Below are 23615 nucleotides of genomic sequence, written 5' to 3'. Positions count from 1 at the left end.
GTATATTGTTGCAAACAAAAACCATAGGGTCCAGGTGCTGGAATTAATATTTGGCAAGACAAAATCTTGATGAAATATGCTAGAACCGATTGCCAAAACAAAACGTATTCTAGCCCAGAAGAGGATTAATTTTGTTTAGCTTAACACTCAGTGTATTTTATAGTTCTGTGTAGCGAATTTTTACTTTGAGCCAAGAATCTAAACTGCACAGTTATCTCATGGTCACTATTTTGTTGTGTTTGGTTTGGTTTCCTTTGCTGTGTGGGCTAACATTTTTTGAATGCAATATTGGTGAGCAGGGCCATATACAATTCATGCTTACTGTCAGCTGCTGACATGGAAATGAGCAAGACAGTATAAGACATAATCATGACTTGAATAAAAGTGACTGAACCCATTTGATGGGATTGCTACTTTATGACTGTGTTATCTTAAAGCAAGAGGACACAGCAAAATGTAGTTATCCAGAAAAAGGTTCAGTACCAAAGTGCATTCCTAATGCTCAGGAATACACTTTCCTCTTCCCAATATTATTACAATAATAATAATTATCTTTAAGGAAATATCAGGAACACCTCAAATAGACATAGGGACACATTAGCTACTTCTCTAATGGGCCAAGGGTGTGACACTTCAAAATATAGACACAATGAGAAACAATAGCAGCCTTGGGGATGTCTTGGTAAAAATATTTCCCCATCTGCATAGAAATTCACTGTCATTGTGAACGGCCTGTTCGCATTTATATTAAGGAAAAGATTATAACAACATAAACAAGATTGTGCTGGAAAAAACAAACACTGTGGCAATAATTCATTGTAAGATTAATTTATTGTAAATTCATGGTAAGAGATCACATTCATCTTTTAAAAAACAAATGTCTGACTTGTAGCAACCATTAAGGCAAATGAAGTAACTTTTAAAGTAATAACCGTATCGTCACTCAGAAAAAATTCTGGGTCAGGGCAAACATCTGTTGAAGATGGTAGTAATATTTCTACTAGACTAAACATTCCATAAGGATAAACAAACCAGGAGCTGGTTCTGAATGCAACAGAGCTGAGCAGGGGCATATGAAACTCATGCTTACTGTCAGCTGCTGACATGGAAACCTAGACTGCCCAATATCCATAGATACAGACCATTAAGAAACATTTCCACAAATTCTGATGTTTAAGCGCTGTCTCATTTTTCCAATCTTAAATTCAGCTCTCCACATTTCTGCATCAGCTTGAGATTTTTTTTCTAAGTGTCCTCATGAAAATTCACCAGCATTTTAGTGCAAATTTATCATAAAATGCACTTTTCCATATGAAAATCCATTTTTCTGTGCTATTATCACCAATATACAGAAAGCATTTTTATCCACACTTCACCCTATTACATGTATTTTTGTACACATTACTTGGCTGGGAAACTGCACTGCAAAATTCAGAGAAGTGCAAATTTTGAAGGATGGCTGTGTTTTGATTTGTGTACTGCTGTGGACAGTGTGAATTCAGTGAGTTTTACTGTGAACTGAATTGAATTTCTCCTCCATCCCTACTGAGCCTGTGATTTCCCCATTCCTTGCCTCCAGTACAGCTACAAGGAAGAGGAGATCAGAAGCTTCTGCCTCCATTTTGGCATCATGTTGGAAGCTTAAGCTATGGTCAACCTTAACTAGGTGCTATTGAAACAAACCAGCTTAATAAACTAAGATTTGAAGTTGGCTAGTTTCATAGTTCAGACTTAACACAGTTTATTTGGGTTTGGACATAATGCTAAACTGTTTTCAGCATTATGTCTGAATGAGGCGAGTATGTTTGCTTTATCACTCTGAAATGCAGCGAAAAATAGATAGCTGAACAGAATCACAGAATTATAGAGTTGGAAGGGACCCCAAGAAGGTCATCTGTTTTATCAGTCGTCTTCTTCTTTTTGCAAAGTCTATATATCTTTATTTATTTATTTTTATTTATTAAAATATTTATATATCACTATTAAAAATAAAATAAAAATCGGCATCTTGTAGGGTAGAGTTACTTCAGAGTTTCCTCCAGCAGCTTCTCAAGCATAGCTGAATGAATGTCATAGAATGGCAGCCCATCTACTTCCATTTCCAGGCTAGCAGTTTTCCCACTGCGTACTTCGAGTCGTTGTAATATGTTCAGCAACCTTTCTTCCTGCACAAAAAAGTACGATATTGTTGTCAGTACATCTGTTATTCAGAAACTGTTCAACAAGACCATGCTAAACCATTCAAGATACTCCACTCATTGGTTTTTGAAAACTACTTCTCACACAGCCAATAGACAGATCAGAAACGTACCTCGTGAGATAAAACTCCGGAGTGATCTGTTTGCTGCCTTTTGAGATTGTGCAAGACTATCAGTTTCTACTGACACCTTTGAGAATTCAGTCATGCTGAACATCATCACATATAGAGTTCAGTACATATAGGATAGGTTAGGAAAGGAAAGGGAAGGGAAGGGAAGAAAAGAAGGAAAGGTCAATATGGTAAGCCAACCTCTCAAAAACTCCTTTAAGAAGATTGCTTACCTTCTTGGGCTTGATATCCTTCCTTTCACTCCCCTTAAGGAGTCTCAAAACGGCTCACAATCTCCTTTCCCTTCCTCCCCCGCAACAAACACTCTGTGAGGTGAGTGGGGCTGAGAGACTTCAGAGAAGTGTGACTAGCCCAAGCAGCTGCATGTGGAGGAGCAGGGAAGCGAACCCGGTTCACCAGATTACGAGTCCACCACTCTTAACCACTACACCACACTGGCTTCTGAGGGCCAGCACCTCCTTCCCACCAATGATGCAGGGCTGGGACGCCAGGGGCTAGTTTTGCTGAAGTGTGAGCTTTGGCATGCGCTCCTGGCTTGAAATCCAGCTCCATACCAGCCTGCCGATTTGGCCAATGGCAGGCTGGCACAGAGGGCGGGGCTCCTTAGGGAGCGTGCCTGAGGCTTCCCTCAGGCTTCCCTCAGGTCCACTCCCAGGGGATTTAAACAGCCCACGCCAGCCCCTGACACCCAGCTCTTCTCCTTGCTTTCCCCTCCAGAAATAGGGTATCCCATTAAAGGGATCTGTGAAGGAGTTGCTTCTGTCCATTTGCCCAGACGGGGGCTTGGGTCTCAGTGCAAAAGAAATGACACCTGAACTATGCTTTTAAAATTATATACTAATAGAATTTCAGGAGCTGGCATGTTCTCCAGAGTGAATGAGCAATTCGGATTAACAGCTGGAAATCAGATGATGATTCTTAATTATTAGAAGCAGAAAACTGAGGGGCAAAAGTTCATGAGAGGCTCAGCTTAGGTGGACAAATCTTTGAAGGATATAGTTAGATTTAAATTCTGAGGCTGGAAAGTGTTGTCCCTCACAAACATTGAATTGTTCTATGTATGAAGTCACTCTGCATTACATTTCCTGGGGTTGGTTTTACTTAAGCTTGGAGTTTGTGTAGTTGCCTTATTTGGGAGTACAGAAGGAAATTTCACCTGGGTCAAATGGACTAGTGGACTTCTTTTGCTTATTATTATTCTACTGTACAGCTTCACTTGAGTCATGTATTGCTATATGGTCTTCAGGTACTTTCTCTCTTATAAGAGAACACAGAGTTGTAGCTTGTACAGGTAGATTGAAGGATGATGAATAGGTTGTTCTGTTTGTCTTTTGGACAAAGAACATTAGATGGCCTTTGGTCTCCTACAACCTTATCTGCTGAGAGACCCTTTAAAAATGAACCAACCAATGTTATTTATTGCTATTAAATCGAGGCAGTCATTGTTGGGAGCAAAAAATGAAAATGTTTCTAGTTTCATATTAATATCAGGCTCTTTAGAGAGAATAAAGCAATCTCTTTGGCCAATGACTAGAAGAAGAAGAAGAAGAGTTTGGATTTGATATCCCGCCTTTCACTCCCTTTAAGGAGTCTCAAAGCGGCTAACATTCTCCTTTCCCTTCCTCCCCCACAACAAACACTCTGTGAGGTGAGTGGGGCTGAGAGACTGTGACTGGCCCAAGGTCACCCAGCAGCTGCATGTGGAGGAGCGGAGACGCGAACCCGGTTACCCAGATTACGTGACTACCGCTCTTAACCACTACACCACACTGGCTCTCAGTGTTTAAAGAAGAAATTTTGTACAAATATATAAAACAACACCAAACAAAACAAAATACTATAATAATAAAATTACTAGTAATTGTATATATAGAACACTAGCAATAGAAAACAACATTGTAAGTTTCTGAAATTAGTTTCTGGAGAATTTTGCATACAACAGCACGGTATTTAGCCACGCTGGAAGAGGGGGACTTATAATATGTCTTTGTCTCTTAAGCACTTAATGGGCACAGCTCTTTTCCCACGGCTACAACAGTGATGACTTCTACATATCAGAAAATGAGGCCTAGATGTGAAAGGGTCAATATCCTAATACAATCTTTTGGTACTATCTTCTTCAAAGAGAATACCTTGGCCACAGATGGAAGTGCTGATGACCACTTCATTTTGGCAGATGACCTAGGAAATCCCACAGCTTTCCTCAGATAGCGGTCATGTATTTCACAGGTGTTGAGGATATATAGGGCACAAGCAACAGCATAGCCTCCCCAGTTGGAAACCCCTTAAAAAGAAAGAAAAATACTATTAAATAGAACGCACAAGTTTTGAATGTCTGCAAGCTGTTCAAACAAGGTATCAACTGAACAACCTATAAACCTACGGACTGCCAGCTTAATAATAATAATAATAATAATAATAATATATTTATACCCCACCCACTCTGGGCAGCTCCCAATCAAGTGTTAAAAACAATACAGCATTAAATATTAAAAACTTCCCTAAACAGGGCTGCCTTCAGATGTCTTTTAAAAATAGGATAGCTGCTTATTTCCTTCACATCTGAAGGGAGGACATTCTACATGGCGGGTGCCACTACCGAGAAGGCCCTCTGTCTGGTTCCCTGTAACCTCACTTCTCGCAATGAGGGAACCGCCAGAAGGCCTTCAGCGCTGGATCTCAGTGTCCAGCTGAATTTAATGTCATTGACACCTACATGATAGAAGGAAATTTAAAAGGGAGAAGCATTCCCTCACTGTTAGGTCTAGGCTCAGACAGTAGTGTACAATCCTTTGGTGGGCTTCCTCTATGGTGGGATTCCACTGGGTCATGCCAGTGAATCATGGTTGGGTTAGATAAGGAACTAACATATTGTTATGAGTATGGGGGGGGGGGAGGGGATGTGTGGATCCCCATAATGTCTGGATTTAGTAGATGATAGAATTACCGTATTTTTTGCTCTATAAGACTCACTTTTTCCCTCCTAAAAAGTAAGGGGAAATGTGTGTGCGTCTTATGGAGCGAATGCAGGCTGCGCAGCTATCACAGAAGCCAGAACAGCAAGAGGGACTGCGCTTCTGAGATTCAGAATATTTTTTTTCCTGTTTTCCTCCTCCAAAAACTAGGTGCGTCTTGTGGTCTGGTGCGTCTTATAGAGCGAAAAATACGGTAATCAAGGTTCGGTTAAAACTGTAACAAATGCTGTAACCCCTGGGCTAAGCTTATGCTAACAGCAGGCCAACTTGGCATAGCCGCTAAATTAGGCCATTAGCAGGGGACTATCAAGGAAATCATCGGAGGGCAAAGGCTGCCAGACATGCAGGGAGGGGCTCCTCCTTCACCTGTGAGTGCTAGGGAAAGAAAGTGCTAGGGGTTTCAGTGTGGGTGATACAGGCTGAAGGAAAATTATGGGGTTTTGCAAGAGCTTTGAAAATCGGGGGGGGGGAGAAGGAAGGGGGCAGAACACCTTGTGAGCTGAGGAAGACAGAACAAAGACACGAAGAGAGGATGGCAGATTTCTCTGTCTACTAAGTTTGCTAAGCCTATGGAAGAATCTGAATGAATGAATCTTTACTGCTAAAAGCTATAAGCCATCACAAATGGTCACAATGTATAGGATGCAAATAATTGATTTAAAACTGAACAGCAACAACAGCTTTTTACAAAAATGCAAAAATCACTCTTGCATATGTTAAGCACTCCACGTCTCACACTCCCCCCTATGATACCTGATCAGATCTGCAGGATCTGATTTCTTTCCGCAGGGCCTGTAAGACAGAGTTGTTCCGCCTGGCCTTTGGCTTGGAATCAACTTGATCCCCTCCCCCACTTTCCTATTTTCTTTCTCCTTCTGTGATGGAACTCCTATTTGGGGACTTCCCTGGCTTTTTTCTGGCCCATGTAGGACCAGTCTGGGTAGTTGGCCTTGGTGAAGATTTGACGTTTTCATCCCCAAAAAAGTTTTTGATTTGAGTTTCTACTGAAATGAGGATGCATTTTAATGTTGTATTTTAACCTTGTTTTTAAGTTGTATTTTAATCAATTGTTTTTATACCTGGTGTTAGCCACCCTGAGCCCAGTCTTGGCTGGGGAGGCTGGGGTATAAATAAAATTTATTGTTATTATTACTATAACTCTCTTCTATGGAAGAATCAAGACATGATGATGATGATGATGATGATGATGATAAGCTACCTGCCAAATTTCATCTTGGCACCTCAATGGGAATAATAATAATAATAATAATAATAATAATAATAATAATAATAATAAAAAATAAAAATAAATAAATAAATAAATAAATAAATAAATAATGCCAGTAGTGAAGCAGCCAGAAAATTGTGTGGGGGGGGGGGTGTTGGACACATGGAGGTTGAGTGAGGCAGGTAAGTCACATTGTGCAAGTGACTTGCACAGATCAGATGCATTTGTTTAATAATGCCCTCTGTTCCATGTAAGTGTTCCAATTTCATATATACATTTGGCCCGTTCTTCACTTACCTGCAACAACTGTAAAATCAGCGTCCACGTTACAAGCTATAACATCTCCATTTTTAATGTACTTCTTTACAGCTTCTTTCACTTTTCCCATTCCCAGTTCATTTCCTCCATCCCCAATGCCTAAATTAAAATTGACAAGGTATGGTGAAATATCATACTTATTTATAAATACAGTATAAACCGTTAATGAAGCATACAATGTTACTTTAGTGGAGGGTTGGGTGTATTGTTGTTTTTTAATAGCTAGGTGGTTCAATTCTTATTTAACATACAACTTTTATTATAAAACTAAAAGCATTGAACAACAACTACATGAAATCCATGAATACAAAGTTAAAAACACAGCAATGCTTAAACTAATTTAACATCAAATTATCAAGGAAAATTTAAATTATTGGTAAATTGTTAATCCTGGCATATATTATCCGGGAGCAAAGGTCCTGCTGGTAGGCGACCTAAACGCAAGGTTAGGTCCTGATGACCCCAGTTTACAAACCAAATACAGGCAAAAAATAGGGTACCCTGACAATTTGGGCCCGGAGGTTTTACAACTACCAAGGTAGTCAAAGGATCAACATTCAAATTTTGCTGGAGCCTGCCTCCTCAAATTCTCTAGGCAGCTAAGTCTTCATATCGTAAATGGTTGCACCAGGGGCGACATCCCCGAGGATTATACATTCATATCTGGGGTAAGATCCAGCACAATTGATTATATGTTGGCGGACAGCGAATTGCTAACAAAAATAGTGAATTTAAAAGTGCTCCCATTCATAGAGGGGGACCACTTCCCTTTGCACCTCCAGGTGTCTCCGTTAAACGAGGCACCCTTCCTGAGAACACTATACCCTGCAGAGATCACCGCATTAGAGCGACCTGGCTGCCAAGTCAAATGGACCCCTGCACTTGACTCCAAACTGAAGAAGATTCTAACCTCTGAAAAACTCTGTACAATTTTAAAATGCTTACAAAGCTGCCCTGACAGCCGAAAATTCTGTCAGACACCAAGCCTATCTTGCTGTTCGTGCCCTAAAAAAAGAGCATAAAGACCTAATAATCCTGGTCTATGACCGTAATAAAGTTCATCTCATCCTGGCATATAGTCTAGATTCTACTTTTGCTGCTAAACTAATTGTTTAGAATTGTGGTCAAGTTCGTTACACAGAGAGGAGGGATGCAGGCATTGAATTTTATCATTTTCTTGTTAACAGCTCTAATCATTTTCCTGCTAAAGGACATCTCAACACTTGTCAATGCACTTCATCTGCTGAACAGTTCTTCGTTTAGAATTGTTAACAGAGTATTTAAAATGTCATTTCTTCTTTTTTTCTAAAATGGTCATGTTAAAGTAATGTTTCTTCTCTAGCAATAGGAGGCAATATAGTAATAGCCAATTAAGGATTCAACAGTTAATCAATATAGACCTACATTTCATTTGACCAAAGTGAAAGTCAACATCTGTCTTAATCAACATGGATTCCAACATGGACCATGATTTATTGGGGGCTGCAATGGTCAACCAAGAGTACATCAGGTACATTTTGGGGGGAAAATAAAAATCCAGATCAATATATTTGCGTATAAAACAAATCAATGCAACTTTGTCAAATTAAAAGTAGGTAATGTAAGCCCATTAATCATTTTATATCACTTTAGGATTTGAGCAAGCTTACTAAACCCATTTTGAGTATGCAGCTTGCACCCATTTCCCAAAGGTTATCCCATTATTAAAAGCTTTTGATATAAAATGACCATTCAATATAATCAAAGGACTTTTCATCTTACAGAACAACATTACTGCCTTTCTAACCTGTGCTAGAGATCTGCAACCTCCCAGATCATCATTTTCACTCCTTCTGAAGATTGGGATATTTGCCCATCTCCAGCCTTGTACCACTTCACCCCTCCCCCAGGATTTCCCAGTGATCATAGACAGAGGTCCGTAAAGTCCAACAGGAAGCTCATTGGGTCTTGAATTCAAAGTAGCTATTTCCTGACCAAAGTAGCTATTTCCTGACCAACTCTTTATCCATCTTGAAATTCAGTCTTGAACCGTCATCGGTCATTCTACTTCTGCAAAGTTTCACACAGCAAACAAACTGGAATAACAGACATCAACCTTCATGGTTTTCACTAGCATGTAATAATAATAGTACATCCTTTAGGTTATTGGAAAAAAATGGCACCACACTTACCTGTTGTAGTAATTCCTGGGATATTTTGTGCAGCTAGAAAGAGTTCATCAATGGGATCCACTAAATGCTTAATATTAATTTTTCTTGCATTATAATAATTGCCATCAGCAGCCATCCCAGTACGTTCAATTGCTATCAGGTGATTAAATCTAGTTAACGGGGGGAGAAATTATATTATGAGGAGCAGTTCCACGATTCAGATCTAACAGATTTACTTCTGCTCCTTTTCTTTGTTCTTGTACAGCCCCCATGTCAGGCGAATGCCACTATCTCTTGCCCCTACCCTCCTGCAATCCCTCCATTCACATATATCTCCCTGTACTATTCTGGATTATTCCTCAGGAAACTGGCTATTATAATTCCACTGGCAACCTGCTTCTTCCACTTTCCCCCATCAGGTCTTTATTCTCACCCTTCACTCTTTACTAGTAAGAGGACTTAAAGACTGCTATGAGATAAACAGCTATGTCTTCCTCAGTTTGCTTACTCCTTTGCTTTTTTAAGGAACATACCTAGGCTTTTCTGGATTTCCATCTTCACACAAAAACAGCAAAGCTGAATCTACAGAATCACTGTGATAGCTAATTATAGGGACCGGTGTCTCCAGTATCCCTAGAATATAACAGAAACATAATATATTCAGTGGAGGATAAAAAGACAGTAAGGCTCATGCAATAATTGCATTAGAGTAAAGGTAAAGGGACCCCTGTCCAGTCATGACCGACTCTGGGGTTGCGGCGCTCATCTCGCTTTATTGGGCGAGGGAGCTGGCGTACAGCTTCCGGGTCATGTGGCCAGCATGACTAAGCCGCTTCTGGCGAACCAGAGCAGCGCACAGAAACGCCGTTTACCTTCCCGCCAGAGCGGTACCTATTTATCTACTTGCACTTTGATGTGCTTTCGAACTGCTAGGTTGGCAGGAGCTGGGACTGAGCAACGGGAGCTCGCCCCGTCGTGGGGATTCGAACCGCCGACCCTCCGATTGGCAAGTCCTAGGCTCTGTGGTTTAACCCACAGCGCCACCCGCGTCCCAAAATAATTGCATTATTTCCTTGCAATTATAACATTTTATCAGCTGCTCAGTGGTTTGGGAAGCATGGACCTAGCTCATTCATGCCTTACTCAAATGGCTTTCCAACACTTTTACAAAAATAAATGGTCTTGGGAAGAGGAGGTGGAGTGTTACTGCAAGAAGGCAAAACCAGAGACACAGAATGTAGACCCAGCCATAGATTTACTTTGGTATTGCAAAAAACCATTCAATTCAGGGTTGAAGAATCCAGGCGCTTCTGACGTCCAGTTCCCACCAGATCCAGTCAACTAGGCCAATGGTATATAATTAACATTATATACACCGTCTTATCCACATGTGGGGAATGTGCTATGAAGACATGGACCAAGGGCTGTCCTGACTTTTCAGAGGAGAGATAATCATGGGAATGCCAGTTTTGGTAGCACCCCCACGATAAACATAATACGTATGTCTGATCTGGCCATGGCGATACATGGTGCACTTTCTTTTCCCCATGACTGTATATGATCTGGGTCCAGGCTGGGTCTTCCCTATATCTTCCTGGAAGTTGAGAATGTGGTCATTTAAAAAGAAATTCAATATATCTTCCTCTTAGCTCCACTGAAAACTCTTGTTTTTAAAGCAAGCAACACATAATCAAGTTATGTTTACAATGACCATGCCGTACCTTGTTCAACGGCTTCCTTGATGATCTTTTCATTCAGATTCAGAGCTCTTTGATCAGTTACAATAGCTACATTCTTCCCCAAGGCCTTCAACATAGCTGCCATTGCAATAGCCCCTGGAGGCCCATCGTTCTCTTCAGGCGGCTCATACTTGAAGTGGGTAGGGAATCCAGTAGTAATCAGCACAGACTGGGCATGGGAAATGGACAGACATGCCTTCAGGAGTTCATCTTGAGTAAGCAGATGAGTCACACCTCTGTCCCCTAAAGGCAGATGAAACAACTTTTTGAGTGAAATCATCCCTGAGCCTTGCTAGTAACATATTAACATTTAGATAACTATCGGAGAATTCATCTACACATTTCAAGCAAGGACTAATCTGAGCGGAATGCTGATCCACAACAGGTTTTCACAATATCCACTGCAATATCTCACAGAATAGAAGGGGAAGAAATGGAGGCAGTGAGAGATTTTACTTTCTTGGGCTCCATGATCACTGCAGATGGTGACAGCAGTCACAAAATTAAAAGACGCCTGCTTCTTGGGAGAAAAACAATGACAAACCTAGATAGCATCTTAAAAAGCAGAAACATCACCTTGCCAACAAAGGTCCATACAGTTAAAGCCATGGTTTTCCCAGTAGTGATGTATGAAAGTGAGAGCTGGACCATAAAGAAAGCTGAAGAATGGATGCTTTTGAATTATGGTGCTGGAGGAGACTCTTGAGAGTCCCATGGACTGCAAGAAGATCAAACCTATCTATTCTTAAGGAAATCAGCCCTGAGTGCTCACTGGAAGGACAGATCCTGAAGCTGAGGCTCCAATACTTTGGCCACCTCATGAGAAGAGAAAACTCCCTGGAAAAGACCCTGATGTTGGGAAAGATTGAGGGCACAAGGAGAAGGGGACGACAGAGGACGAGATGGCTGGACAGTGTTCTCGAAGCTACCAACATGAGTTTGACCAAACTGCGGGAGGCAGTGCAAGACAGGAGTGCCTGGCGTGCTCTGGTCCATGAGGCCATGAAGAGTCGGACACGACTAAATGACTAAACAACAACAATCTCACAGAACCAAGGCACCAGAATTAAAAACTCAGTGCTGCTTTGCAGCTCTTTATCCTTGCCCATGATGCAATACAGAGGTTAACCGTGCCCTGTGGAATGCCTTCCCATCAGATGTCAGAAGGAAATAAACAACTATCTGACTTTTAGAAGACGTTTGAAGGCAGCCCTGTATAAGGAAGTTTTCAATGTTTGATGTTTCCCTGGGCTTAATGTGTTTAATTTGTTGGAAGCTGCCCAAAGTGGCTGGGGCAACCCAGTCTGATGGGTGACATATGAAATAATAAGAACAAGAATAAGAATAGTATATATTGAATGCTTCAGTTTTTGCAGGAGTTATTAGCATTGGCTTCCTTCTGTTTCTGTTACATTTTTCAACGCATGAAAAATGAGTGACACATAGGCAAGGCAAGGGTTAAAGAGGCAGCAGGTGAATTGCATGGCTAAGTGTTCATGACCCAACCAATAATCCAGCCCCATTTCTCTTCCTTTTGAAGAGAGGGGCAAGCACAAGCTTTAGCATGGCAAATGACAGGCGTCTTTGCTCTGGGCACTTTTGAAGTGGGTGGGGCCTGGGGTCTCTGTATCCTTGATGCTGGAGGTGCTGGCTCCAACTTACTCCAGTAGCTTTCCTGGAGGAGACTCCTTGCTGACAGGAGTGGCAATAGGGGTTGGCAGTGGAGGTGGCCCTTGAACCTTCCCCAGGATCCAGCTCCTGACTCTCTTGATCACTGGCCCCCTCTTCCAGCTTAGACGTTTATTGATTTCATCTCTCTCATCTCAATCAAGCCCTCTCTTGGGTCCTCTGCTTCCAACTCCCTGTCCTTTCCCAGCCCTGCTTCCTCCTCACAACCCTTCCATTACCCTCCATGATATCTCTATGGGGCTCATGACACAGAAATGGGCATATGCATATTATCAGGAACAGAGCGCCCCTCTAGTGTCTCAATCTTCCCTTTGACAAGAGTTGATGCAGGAAAATGTGCTGCAGACAAATCTTTACAATAAAGTTTTTCAATAAGAATGCGTCTACCTGGGTCTACTCCTACCATGTCCTCCAGACATCTGATTTTTCGCACAGCTGCTGCTGACGTGATGCTGTAATGCAAAGGATTCTGACAAATACGATAGACTTCAGGGACATCTTTACCATCACCCGCTGCGGCATCCTCAACTTTCAGGTCAGTAATAAACATGCAACCAGGAGCATGGGTAAAAGCAAGCGGAGACTCTGAAAAAGACAAATAGGCAATCTTGTGGGACGACAGATCTCTAAAAACTCTCTTCTTTGTACTCACCCACGCAGCAATAAAAATATGTTGGATACTGCTGTTTAAGCTATGTCAAAGGGGAAGGCCCTGGCAGAACCGGAGAGGCCGCGGAGCGATGAACCTCCCTGCCCATGATCCTGGATAAGACCTTGCCGGTGGCCACTTGGAGGCCAAAGGCCTGAAAGGGAGAGGTGGAGCCCATAGCGGAGTCCGCTCAGCGGCCAGGAGTCACCCTTGGCACCAGCAAGTGGGAGCCTCCGTGTAAGTCTGTCAATATGGCAACCCTAAGAGAGGAGAGGAAAGGAGGGGGAGAGCAGGTGGGTGAGGAAGGGGTTAGCGGCAGGGAGGGGGCAAATGACAGAGATGAGGGATGGTGGGGGGTTTCCTGATGGGAGGGGTGTCTGGGTTCGTGCCCTTCGGAACATGGCAACCCTATAAAAATAAACAAGAGCAGCAGTAGCATTGCAAGCAGAGGCTTGAACTGCTCACCTCTGGGGTACCCTATTTTAACCTGAAAGGCAGAGCTGTACCTCCAGTCAGGAGACAGACCCCACATTTAAGTATGGTCCCTGTACAGGAGCTGAGAAACAATTTTGGAAGTCTTTGGAAAGTACGGATGTTCATTGGAAATTGAAATTGAAGCGGAATTTGCAGCACTTTGCTTGTTTGTCTGCAGTCAGGAAAGGAAAAAATTCAAGTGAATATTATGAATGAATATTTATGAAAAAAAATACATTACTTAATAAATGACTTTTTAAGCATTGTTTTGATGTTTACAATGAAATGAATCTAAGTTTCATAAGTTATGCAACTTATGTTAAATAGAAGGCAGTGAGATGAATAACATAGTATTTGGCAGAAAATTTGACAGTAGCCAATAGCCTTTTCTTTTTATGTCTGTGGCAGCGTTCTGACAAGGTTGGAGTTGTGGTAGAGGGTGATAGTTGTGTTTTTTTTTGAAAGGCAGTTTCCAAGTTTAGGTCAGACTTGGTAGAACAGTATATGGACCCACACTGGAAACAAATCTGTCAGGTTTTTCTGACTGAGTTTTTATCTAAATTTGGTAGAAAAGGTAGCAATTTTCTATAGTATAGGAGAAATTCTAAAAAATCTTCATTATTTATACATACTGCAATTGCTGACAGCTTCTGCACCTGTAACCCCACAGGCCCAAAAGACTGGAATATCCCCAGGTTGAGCCTGTACTGCATCGCCATAGTCTGGATTGGAAAGGTCTTGGATTCCTAAAAAACCTATAATCCCAAACACAATAAAATCATATGAATTTTGCAGCAGGAGGAATGGTTTAAGCTAAAGGAAAACCCAAAGACATCGGACTGCTATTATAAAACAGCAATTAACAAGGCGATCCTATACATGTCTACTCAGAAGTAAGTCCCACTGAATTACAGCATGGCAGCCTTATGTCCTGTTCGTGGACATACTTTCTTAAGGGTGTAGTTGGCTGAATGTTGCTGGAAGATCCCATTCCCCTTACAGAGCTACAATTCCCAGAATTCCCAGGGAATTCTGTTAAACAACTCTGGAAACTGTAGCTCTGAGAGGGAAATGGGGTCTCCTAACAACTCTCAGAACCCTTAACAAATCACACTTCCTCTGATTCTTTGGGGGAAGCCTTGACTGTTTAAAGTGGATTATACAGCTTTAAATATATTGTGTAAAAATTGGGCCCAAGTCTTACATTAGGTGTCAATGTGAAGTTCACTTAGGCTATTCCTGTATTTGTGTATAAAGTCATCCCAAAACCAAGCCTGGATGGGAAGTACGTTTCCCTAAAGAAACAAATTTGCAGCCTATGATATGTCTCGGTCTCTCTTTCACACACAAATACAGATATTTTAATTACTTTTTTTTTTCTTATGCACTGACCAGGGTTACCAATGTGAATTGGTGCTCCATGCGCCCTTTTCATCAGAGAGGTTGTTCGCACAACTGCTTCCAATTTGTCTTTAGGAATAGGTCTCATGGTTGCTACTAGGTCACAGTGAAAATATTCTGTATCCCAGCAAGGCACAGCAGTCTGGTAAAGTTTTAAAAATATACATTTCAAGAACTATTTGAGGATATTTCCATGAAAAGCTACGTTGGAAGCAAAACAGGACCACCCAAAAATGAGCTTCTTAATGCCCCCCCCCCATATATGGGGGATTCCCTGGATATGCATGTCTATATGTTTGCAAAATCTTTTTAACCAGCCACCCTCACAGTCCAGTATGTCCTTATAAGCTTGCAGAATTTGTAGGATGTCATAATGCTGAGAACATAGAGATAAAAAAGAAATACTGAAATGACTCACTTCTTTGTCTGGATAGTAAACTGGGTTCATATTTTTTTTTGGGGGGGGAGGGATGCTGTTGCAGCAGGTTTGTTTTGCTGATGTAAACCACTGAATAAGAAGCCACCAAATAATCTCTGCTTACCTTGTACATGCTAACATTACATTTCTGTTCGACATTTCTTACAGGAATGCCAACTTCCTGGAGTGCCTTTTCAAATGTGAAGCTACAGCCCAGGTAGAAGGTCACCATGTCTTTAAGTTGCTCAGAAAATTCCTTCAGACTTGTCAGAGTGCCTGTACATGCTCCATTCTCATATTTCTTGTACTGCAGACAGTCAGTTCTGCAAAAATAAACAAATATTATCCCCAATAGCATGGGTAGGCAAACTAAGGCCCAGGGGGCAGATCTGGCCCAATTGCCTTCTAAAGTAGAATGTATCCTTTTATTTAAAATGCATCTCTGGGTTATTTGTGGGGCCTGCCTGGTATTTTTACATGAGTAGAATGTGTGCTTTTATTTAAAATGCATCTCTGGGTTATTTGTGGGGGGTAGGAATTCGTTCATTTCCCCGCCCAAAATATAGTCTGGCCCCCCACAAGGTCTGTGGGACAGTGGACTGGCCCCCTGCTGAAAAAGTTTGCTGACCCCTGCCCAAAAGCCTTCTGAAAGTGATTATTTGAACTGGGTAACTGGATTCAGGCTGCACTCTTTTACTTACTTGGAGCACGGCCCACTGAACTCAATGTGCCCTTCTTCTGTGTGTACATTCCACTATGTTTTGTCCACACCAATGGGCATTAGACAGCTGCTGTGGGTGGAGGCACATGTTCACTATAACGCTTGTGGTGGGTACCATTTCATTACTCCTATTTATTTTTTAAAAAATAAATGTCTCAATTATCACTAAACCACTTTTCTTTGTTTTGTTTTGTTTTTTTAAAGTGAAATAGAGCCGTAGCACTGTAACACCATGGCATTCATATTTTATGAGGTTTTAACCATAGCATTATAGTGTAATAGCCTTCTATATCTCATGCACACACACACACACAAACACACCCCAGAGCAGTCTTTCTGGAGTAATTATAAGACTGGTTTTGTGTGTGGGTGTTTTTGTGAGTCTTTCCTAGATGCAAATGTAATAAAGTTCTGGCATATATAAATTGAAAAAAAGATCTGGCATATGTAATTGAAAACAAATATGAGGACAAATTGTGGCCTTAGCAACCCTGTGAAAACAGTTTCTGATAGTATTAAAGAGGCTGCGATAAAAAGTGCATTGGTGCTATAGGATGCCACAGCAACTGGCTTGCATGTCCTCCATGCCCAGGTCTGCGTGCTGCTGGGGATACAGGATGCAAGGCACATATTTCAAACTTTGGAGGGAATGCACTCTGATACGAAGGCTTTGGTCAGATGCACATAAGGAACAACAATACTGAATTTACTCGAGAATTATCTTTGTTTTCCATGACTTAATTTTGCATTCGCTAATTATGATAAGACAGTGGACAACCTAAATTTACCAGCATGGTACAGAATGATTTAGACATTAGAAACAGCAGAAAAAATTAAGAGACAGCACTAAAATCCTGATTGTGCAAGGAAAAGAAAAACCACAATCATCTTATGCCACCTGGCAGAACTTTTATCTATGCATACCTAATATCAGCATCACTGCTCAGAGACAGGCATTTCCATTCCCCTGGTTTACTTCTATACAGCAGTGGAAGTGGCCCATCATTTGCTTGGCAAAATTTTTCAAAGTCATCCGCAAGAGATTTGTGAAGAATCACAACGTTTGCCTGTTTAAATCCTGCGAACAATACAAAGCTCACATTTAAACTTATACATACGGAATCAGTATGTGTTCTGAAAGTATTTCTCAGGCATTCCATTTTCAGTTGATGTTTTCAACATTACCCATGTTTAACTTGTGAATGGGACGCAGGTGGCGCTGTGGGTAAAACCTCAGCGCCTAGGACTTGCTGATCGTCAGGTCGGCGGTTCGAATCCCCGCGGCGGGGTGCGCTCCCGTTGCTCGGTCCCAGCGCCTGCCAACCTAGCAGTTCGAAAGCACCCCCGGGTACAAGTAGATAAATAGGGACCACTTACTAGCGGGAAGGTAAACGGCGTTTCCGTGTGCTGTGCTGGCTCGCCAGATGCAGCTTGTCACGCTAGTCACGTGACCCGTGGGCGTGCAACCCCAGAGTCGGACACGACTGGCCCGTACTGGCAGGGGTACCTTTACCTTTACCTAACTTGTGAATAGTATATTCAAAACATATGCTAAGCTGAATCAAGACTCCAGACTTGAGGCTAGGGACTGACATTTGTGCTGTAATACCAGTTTTCTGCTATTTTATGGCAGGGAAATAAATGGATTCAGATGTAGTTTCTTCACTGGTTTTAATACACAACATTTTGTCACGTTCTTTTTCTATATGTTGTTCTATGTTTTTGGCCTGCAACAAATTCTCCAGCCTATTCATGAATTTTCAAACTGAGGACAAAAAGGCAAAACAACCTGAAAAGGCAAACAACTTTAAATAGCATCAACTAGTAGGTTTGCTATATTAAGCCAATGAGTCAAGTTTTATTTTATGCACTTTGTAAACAGCCTCAGGCCACAAACAGTGAAGCTTGCAAGTGAAAAGTTAGTATTTGTGGCATAAATAATAAAAAGAATAAGGCTACACTGAGAAGTAATTGTGGTTAGGTAGTACTCTAAATTCTAAAGCTGCACCCTTAGCAAACTGGTTTTAAGTATTATGCACTGTATATAAACCATCTTTTGACTAAACGTTATACTTGTCATGATTCACTTAATAAAAATGAAATGAAAAAAAAAACAGGGAAAAGACAAATATTAAATGTATACTCTTTTTTATTAGTATTATAAATCAAATGTATATTCCAATATGTTATTGTTGATTACAGTGAAACTTACCTGAGATGTACCTTCACAATATTGTACTAAGTTGATATTTGTATTCATGAAACGACTTTACAGTGTATGTAAGAACTGTGCATACCCATTTATCAAAAATACTTATGATGCTTTAGATATATAAAAGAAATATTCCTAATTCTGAAATATTATTATAAAGATATAATTTGATCTAACAGAGAACAAAAAGCAATGTTCTTGTGATAAAACTGAGTGAACCAAATTGTGGCGGAAGGGTTTTAATCCGAGTTATGTTGGGAGCTAAAAACCTCTTCATTGTAAGCCATTTTTAAAATACCTGTTGATTTCCTCCTAAAACGGGGTGGCTAATCCCCATGTTAGGGCCCTGATCCAGCCCCTCAAGCAAACTCCCCCCCTGCCCCCATAGGTGTACAAATTGGTTCCTCCTCAGTCATCAATTTGATCATTTTATGAGCAGTAAGTGAGCAAGGATGAATGTGACCCTCAGCTGAAAAACAGATGAGTTAATGCCTATCATAAAAGAGTATCTGTCAGGGGTTCAGGAGCAGAGTCACAGGAGAGGGAGGAAACGGAGAGCGAGGGGGAGGAGTCTGAAGGGAATGTCAGCGACGACAGTAGTCCGAGGTCTCTGAGTCTCTCCAGTGACTCGGAGGATTCACAGAAAGGGGCCCCCATAGTCAGGGCAAGGGGAGTGCCCAGGGGGACACCTCGGGAAGAAGGGGCCAGAGGAGACTCAGAGAGTAGCAGTTGGAAATCAGGGCCCGCGTCCCCCCCAGAGGGCAGTAGGGGGGAGGAGTCCCAGGCATCGGGATCAGGTGGAGCGCTGCCAGCGGGAGAACATGAGGCAGGATTGACCACACCTCCGTCGGGGAGTGAGGAAACGGTCATCAGGAAAGTTAAACGCGCGCGCGCGCCAAGTTCAAATGTACAGGAGGGAGGCACAGTGGGCAGCCCGGGAAGAGAGCCAGGTCCTAAAGCCCGCAGAAGAGAGCGGGAGGAGTCAGGGGGGTCGTCATCGTCAGCCTCAGAGGAATCCAGGGAGACAGGGGCCCCGGAGGGCAACAGGACCCAGAGGAGAAAGAAGAGGTGGAGTAAAGCTAGAGTCTTAAACTGGTGTACAGGGGGCGGGGACTCAGAGGGAGCTTCGCCGGTCTAAAGTTTAGACGTAGGGATGGAGCGCTGCGGCGTGGAAATGGAAACTGTACTTCAATAAAGACTTTTGTACATAAATACCAGCCAGCGTTGGTCCTCTGTGAGCTGGGACCAGGAGCCAGCCCTGACAGTAAGCTCCCTCTCCTGAGAAGATTTTCCACCAAGAACCTCGCAACGTGAGTCGACGTAGCGAGGGGAGAGAAGTGGTGCTTTGCGAGCTCACAAGAATCAGACAAGATGACTACAGAACAGGAATGGACAGACCTGCGAAATGCTGTGGTTCAACTCAACGCAGAGGTGCGTGCCTCCAGAAAAAGGGAAGAAGAAATGGATACAGTCTGCAAGGATCTCCAAGCCAGGTTGGACATGCTTACTAGACAAGGGCAAACGGGAGCCAGACCAGAGGGCATAGGGCTGGGGAAAAGGGGGGGCAGCCTGGTATCGCATTTCGACGGGAGTTTACCACAGTACCCTAATTTCCGAGCAGACTTGCTCTTTGCGCTGAATCTGCTGGAAAAGGACTTTAGAGATGAAAGAGAAAAAGTGGGGTTTATCCTATCCCATTTGCATGGGGAAGCCAAAGCGTGGCTGAGAAATTTATGGAGAGATAATGATCCGGCGCTCCAAGACGCGGATGCGTTCATTAAAGCGATGGATGCATGTTTTTTATCAAAGATAGACGTCGATATTGCCAGAAGAGACATACATGGTCTCAAACAAGGCAAAGCCAGTGTAAGGCAGTATCATGCCCGCTTTTTTGCATTAGTCCACGCGCTGGGGTGGGAGAAGAATTCTGCTCCAGTCAGAGACCTTTTCTGGGAAGGATTGAATGCAAATGTGAAAGATGAGATTGCAAGAGGAGAGAGACCTAAGACCACTCAGCAAGTGGTTCAGAGGGCGCTGGAAATCGGCGTGCGTTTGGAAGAACGTCCATGGAACAGAGATGAAGGGCGTTGGGGACGCACACCAGCGAAAGCACCTCCCCTTTTTCCCAGAGATGCAGCGCGTGCGCAATCCACACCCCCCCAAGGAGGGGGGGAAGAACCGATGGAGCTCGGAGGTGCCAGGGCTCAGTCAGCTACCAGAGCCCTAACGCCGGGAGCAGTCAAAACGAAGCCTCCTAGAGGGAACAGGAAGTGCTACATCTGCGACAGTGCTCAACACATGGCGAAAGAGTGTCCCCAGAGGCTCCACAAGCACACTGCAGCCTCGGCAACAGTCAAAGAAGCAACTCGACTGGGAACACAGCAACAGTTAAACGACAGAGTCTGGCTGGAGGAAGAGGCACTGGGGTCCAGTCAGACAAGTCCATGAAGCAATCCCCAGCACTTTTGCAGCCCACAGACCCCCTCCCACCCAAACCAGTGGTGCAGCTTACAGCGTCTCTCCAACTGCCCAGCGGCAGCACTCTGGAAGTGCCGATCACCATTGACTCCGGCAGCAACGCCGACTTTATAGGACTGGATTTTATTCAGCAGCACAATATACCACTGCTACCAGCCACGCTGCCCCTGAAGGTTGTCACGGTGGATGGCAGAGACTTGTTAGGGGGGCAGGTGGTGCAACAAACGCAACCAATGGTGATGCGGATTGGAAATCACCAAGAGGTCATCAGTTTCAACGTCACCAAACTGTCGGACACGCCGGTGGTCTTGGGCATGAGTTGGCTGCACAGGCACAGTCCAGCATTGGCGTGGTACCAACGCCAACTGACCTTCGGTTCCTCCTATTGCGCGGAACATTGCATTCTTCCTAGCCCGGAAGAAGGAGGGGAAGACACGCAGCTACAATTAAGCACGCTGCAAGCAGTGCCACACAAGTACGCAGCGTTTTTGGAGGTTTTCTGCGAGAAGGAAGCAGACAAGCTGCCTCCCCACAGGCCCTATGACTGCCAGATTGACCTCCTGCCAGGGGCGACGCTGCCAGCCGGGAAACTGTATTCCATGTCTGAAGACGAGCTACAGGAGCTCAAGGAGTTCATAGACCTCAACTTAAAGCGCGGTTTCATCCGGGAGTCGAAAGCAGCGGGGGGCAGTCCTGTATTCTTTGTGAAGAAAAAGGACACGCCCCAAAAGAGGCTTGTAGTTGATTTCAGGCTCTTAAATTCGAAGACCAAGCCCACAGCCTTTCCAATGCCCAAAATAGATGACCTGCTTGCTACGGTGAGGAAAGGACGCGTTTTTACAAAGTTGGATCTGCGAGGGGCGTACAACCTGATTCGCATACGGGAGGGGGACGAGTGGAAGACTGCCATGTTCACGCCCCTGGGCACATATGAATACAGAGTTATGCCCTTCGGTTTACAAAATGGCGCCCACTGTTTTCAAGCCTTCATGCATCACGTCCTGGCGGGTCTCCTCTACAAGAAATGCGTCTGCTTCTTGGACGACATCCTGATATTCTCAGAATCTGAGGAGACCCACGAGGGGGACGTCAAGGAGGTTCTGCAGCGACTGCAGGAGCATCGGCTATACGCCAAGCTGGAGAAGTGCCAGTTCGACAGGAAGGAGGTGGATTTCCTGGGCTACAAGCTGTCGGACAAGGGGCTCGCCATGGACAGCGCCAAGGTTCGCGCAGTGTTGGATTGGAAGAGCCCGCGCAATCGGAAGGAGGTCCAGCGGTTTGTGGGGTTTGCCAACTTTTACCGCAAGTTCATCAAGGGGTTCGCGATGCAGACAGCGGCCATTACCGACACGCTCAGCTCCAAGAAGAAGAAGTTCATCTGGACGGAGCAAGCGGAGCAGTCCTTCCAGAACCTTAAGCGTCTCTTCTCGTCCGAGCAGCAACTACTGCATGTGAATCCCAGCAAACCGCTGAGAGTTGAGACGGACGCCTCAGACAGAGCCGTGGGCGCCGTACTGTTGCAGGAGGACCCGCATGGGGACTGGAGACCGTGTGCCTTCTACTCTAGGAAGCTCAGCAAGTCAGAGCAGAACTACACCATCTGGGACAGGGAGTTGCTGGCCATTCATGCAGCATTCAAGGCGTGGCGGCACTTCCTCATCGGGGCCAAGCACACAGTGCAGGTTCGCACGGATCATAAGAACCTGGAGTACTGGCGCACGGCAAGGTTCCTGAACCAGCGGCACATCAGATGGGCGGAGTTCTTTGCGGATTTCGACTTCAGGATAGAATACATCCCAGGCGACAACAACATCATGGCAGATGCACTGTCCAGAAAGCCGCAATACCTCGAAGAAGCGGCGCCAGCAGCGGCCAAGCACATTTTCGCCCAGAAAGCGTGGGCGTGCGCTTCCGCAACCGTGGACCTGGAGGCGGTCCGTCGAGCACTGCAGGAGGACTCCTTCGCACTAGCCAAGATGGAGGACGTGCGCAAGGGCACGGCGAAAGACGACGAGTTCCAAATACGGGACGGATTGCTAATCCGCAGAGGAGCACTCTATGTACCGGGAGACGAACTCCGTGCGAAAGTACTGCAGCAGTTGCACGACGCGCCAACCGCCGGGCACTTCGGCAAGGAGAAGACGGCAGAACTCGTTGCCAGAGATTTCTGGTGGCCCAAGATGAGAGGGGAAGTCGCGGAGTACGTCTCGAGGTGCGACACCTGCCAAAGGGCCAAGTCAGTGCACAAACCTCCGGCAGGACTGCTCGAACCACTACAGACCCCGAGCGAACCGTGGGAGAGGGTGGCCCTGGACTTTGTCACGGATTTACCCAGCTCAAGGGGCAAAACGGCAGTGCTAGTGGTGGTGGACATGTTCACTAAAATGGCCCACTTCATTCCGTGCGCGAAGGTGGCCACGGCAGAACAGACCGCCAAACTGTTCATAGACCACGTCTTCAGGGTGCACGGACTGCCACGGTCTATCTTGTCCGACAGGGGGCGCCAGTTCATTTCGAGCTTCTGGCAGAAGCTGATGGGTTTCCTGAACGTCAAGATCAACCTAGCGTCGGCGAGACACCCGCAGACCAACGGGCAAGCGGAGCGCGTCAACGCCATCATGCAGCAGTACCTGAGATGCTATGCAAATCAACAGCCGACGACATGGGTGGACTACCTGCCGCTCGCTGAGTTCGCTTACAACAACACGAAGCACGTGTCCACAGGGGTGACGCCGTTCTTCGCCAACAACGGGAGGCATCCCAGAACCTTCCCGGGATTAGAGAGACTGGGGGAGGGGGAGCCACAGGCAGCGGAAGTCTTGGCGGCGGAATTG

General features: G+C 44.2%; 1 protein-coding gene across 4 annotated transcripts in view; it reads right to left on the bottom strand.

Annotated features, from left to right (window-relative positions):
• Positions 1-812: 812 nt before the first annotated feature.
• DGLUCY (D-glutamate cyclase) overlaps positions 813-23615 on the bottom strand; it is a 39685-nt gene continuing 16882 nt past the window's right edge. Inside the window, exons 3-14 of one of the 4 annotated variants that reach the window (XR_014510326.1) lie at positions 17016-17169; positions 15495-15693; positions 14944-15094; positions 14184-14306; positions 12816-13013; positions 10722-10982; positions 9534-9633; positions 9022-9170; positions 6830-6949; positions 4462-4613; positions 2312-2406; positions 2036-2165 (exon numbers count right to left, since the gene is read on the bottom strand). Coding sequence is in view for 3 of the 4 variants with exons in the window: in XM_083437019.1 (XP_083293145.1) it covers positions 2022-2165; positions 4462-4613; positions 6830-6949; positions 9022-9170; positions 9534-9633; positions 10722-10982; positions 12816-13013; positions 14184-14306; positions 14944-15094; positions 15495-15693; positions 17016-17169 (1751 nt within the window). In the remaining variant the exon portion in view is untranslated. Of the gene's footprint in view, positions 2166-2311; positions 2407-4461; positions 4614-4634; positions 5042-6829; positions 6950-9021; positions 9171-9533; positions 9634-10721; positions 10983-12815; positions 13014-14183; positions 14307-14943; positions 15095-15494; positions 15694-17015; positions 17170-23615 lie in introns of those variants that run through there. The other 3 variants (XM_083437019.1, XM_083437018.1, XM_083437017.1) reach the window with 3 other exon arrangements.

Source organism: Podarcis tiliguerta, assembly GCF_965153285.1.
Source record: "Podarcis tiliguerta genome assembly, chromosome: 1".
Lineage (NCBI taxonomy): Eukaryota > Metazoa > Chordata > Lepidosauria > Squamata > Lacertidae > Podarcis > Podarcis tiliguerta.
This window is presented reverse-complemented; position numbering and strand designations above follow the sequence as displayed.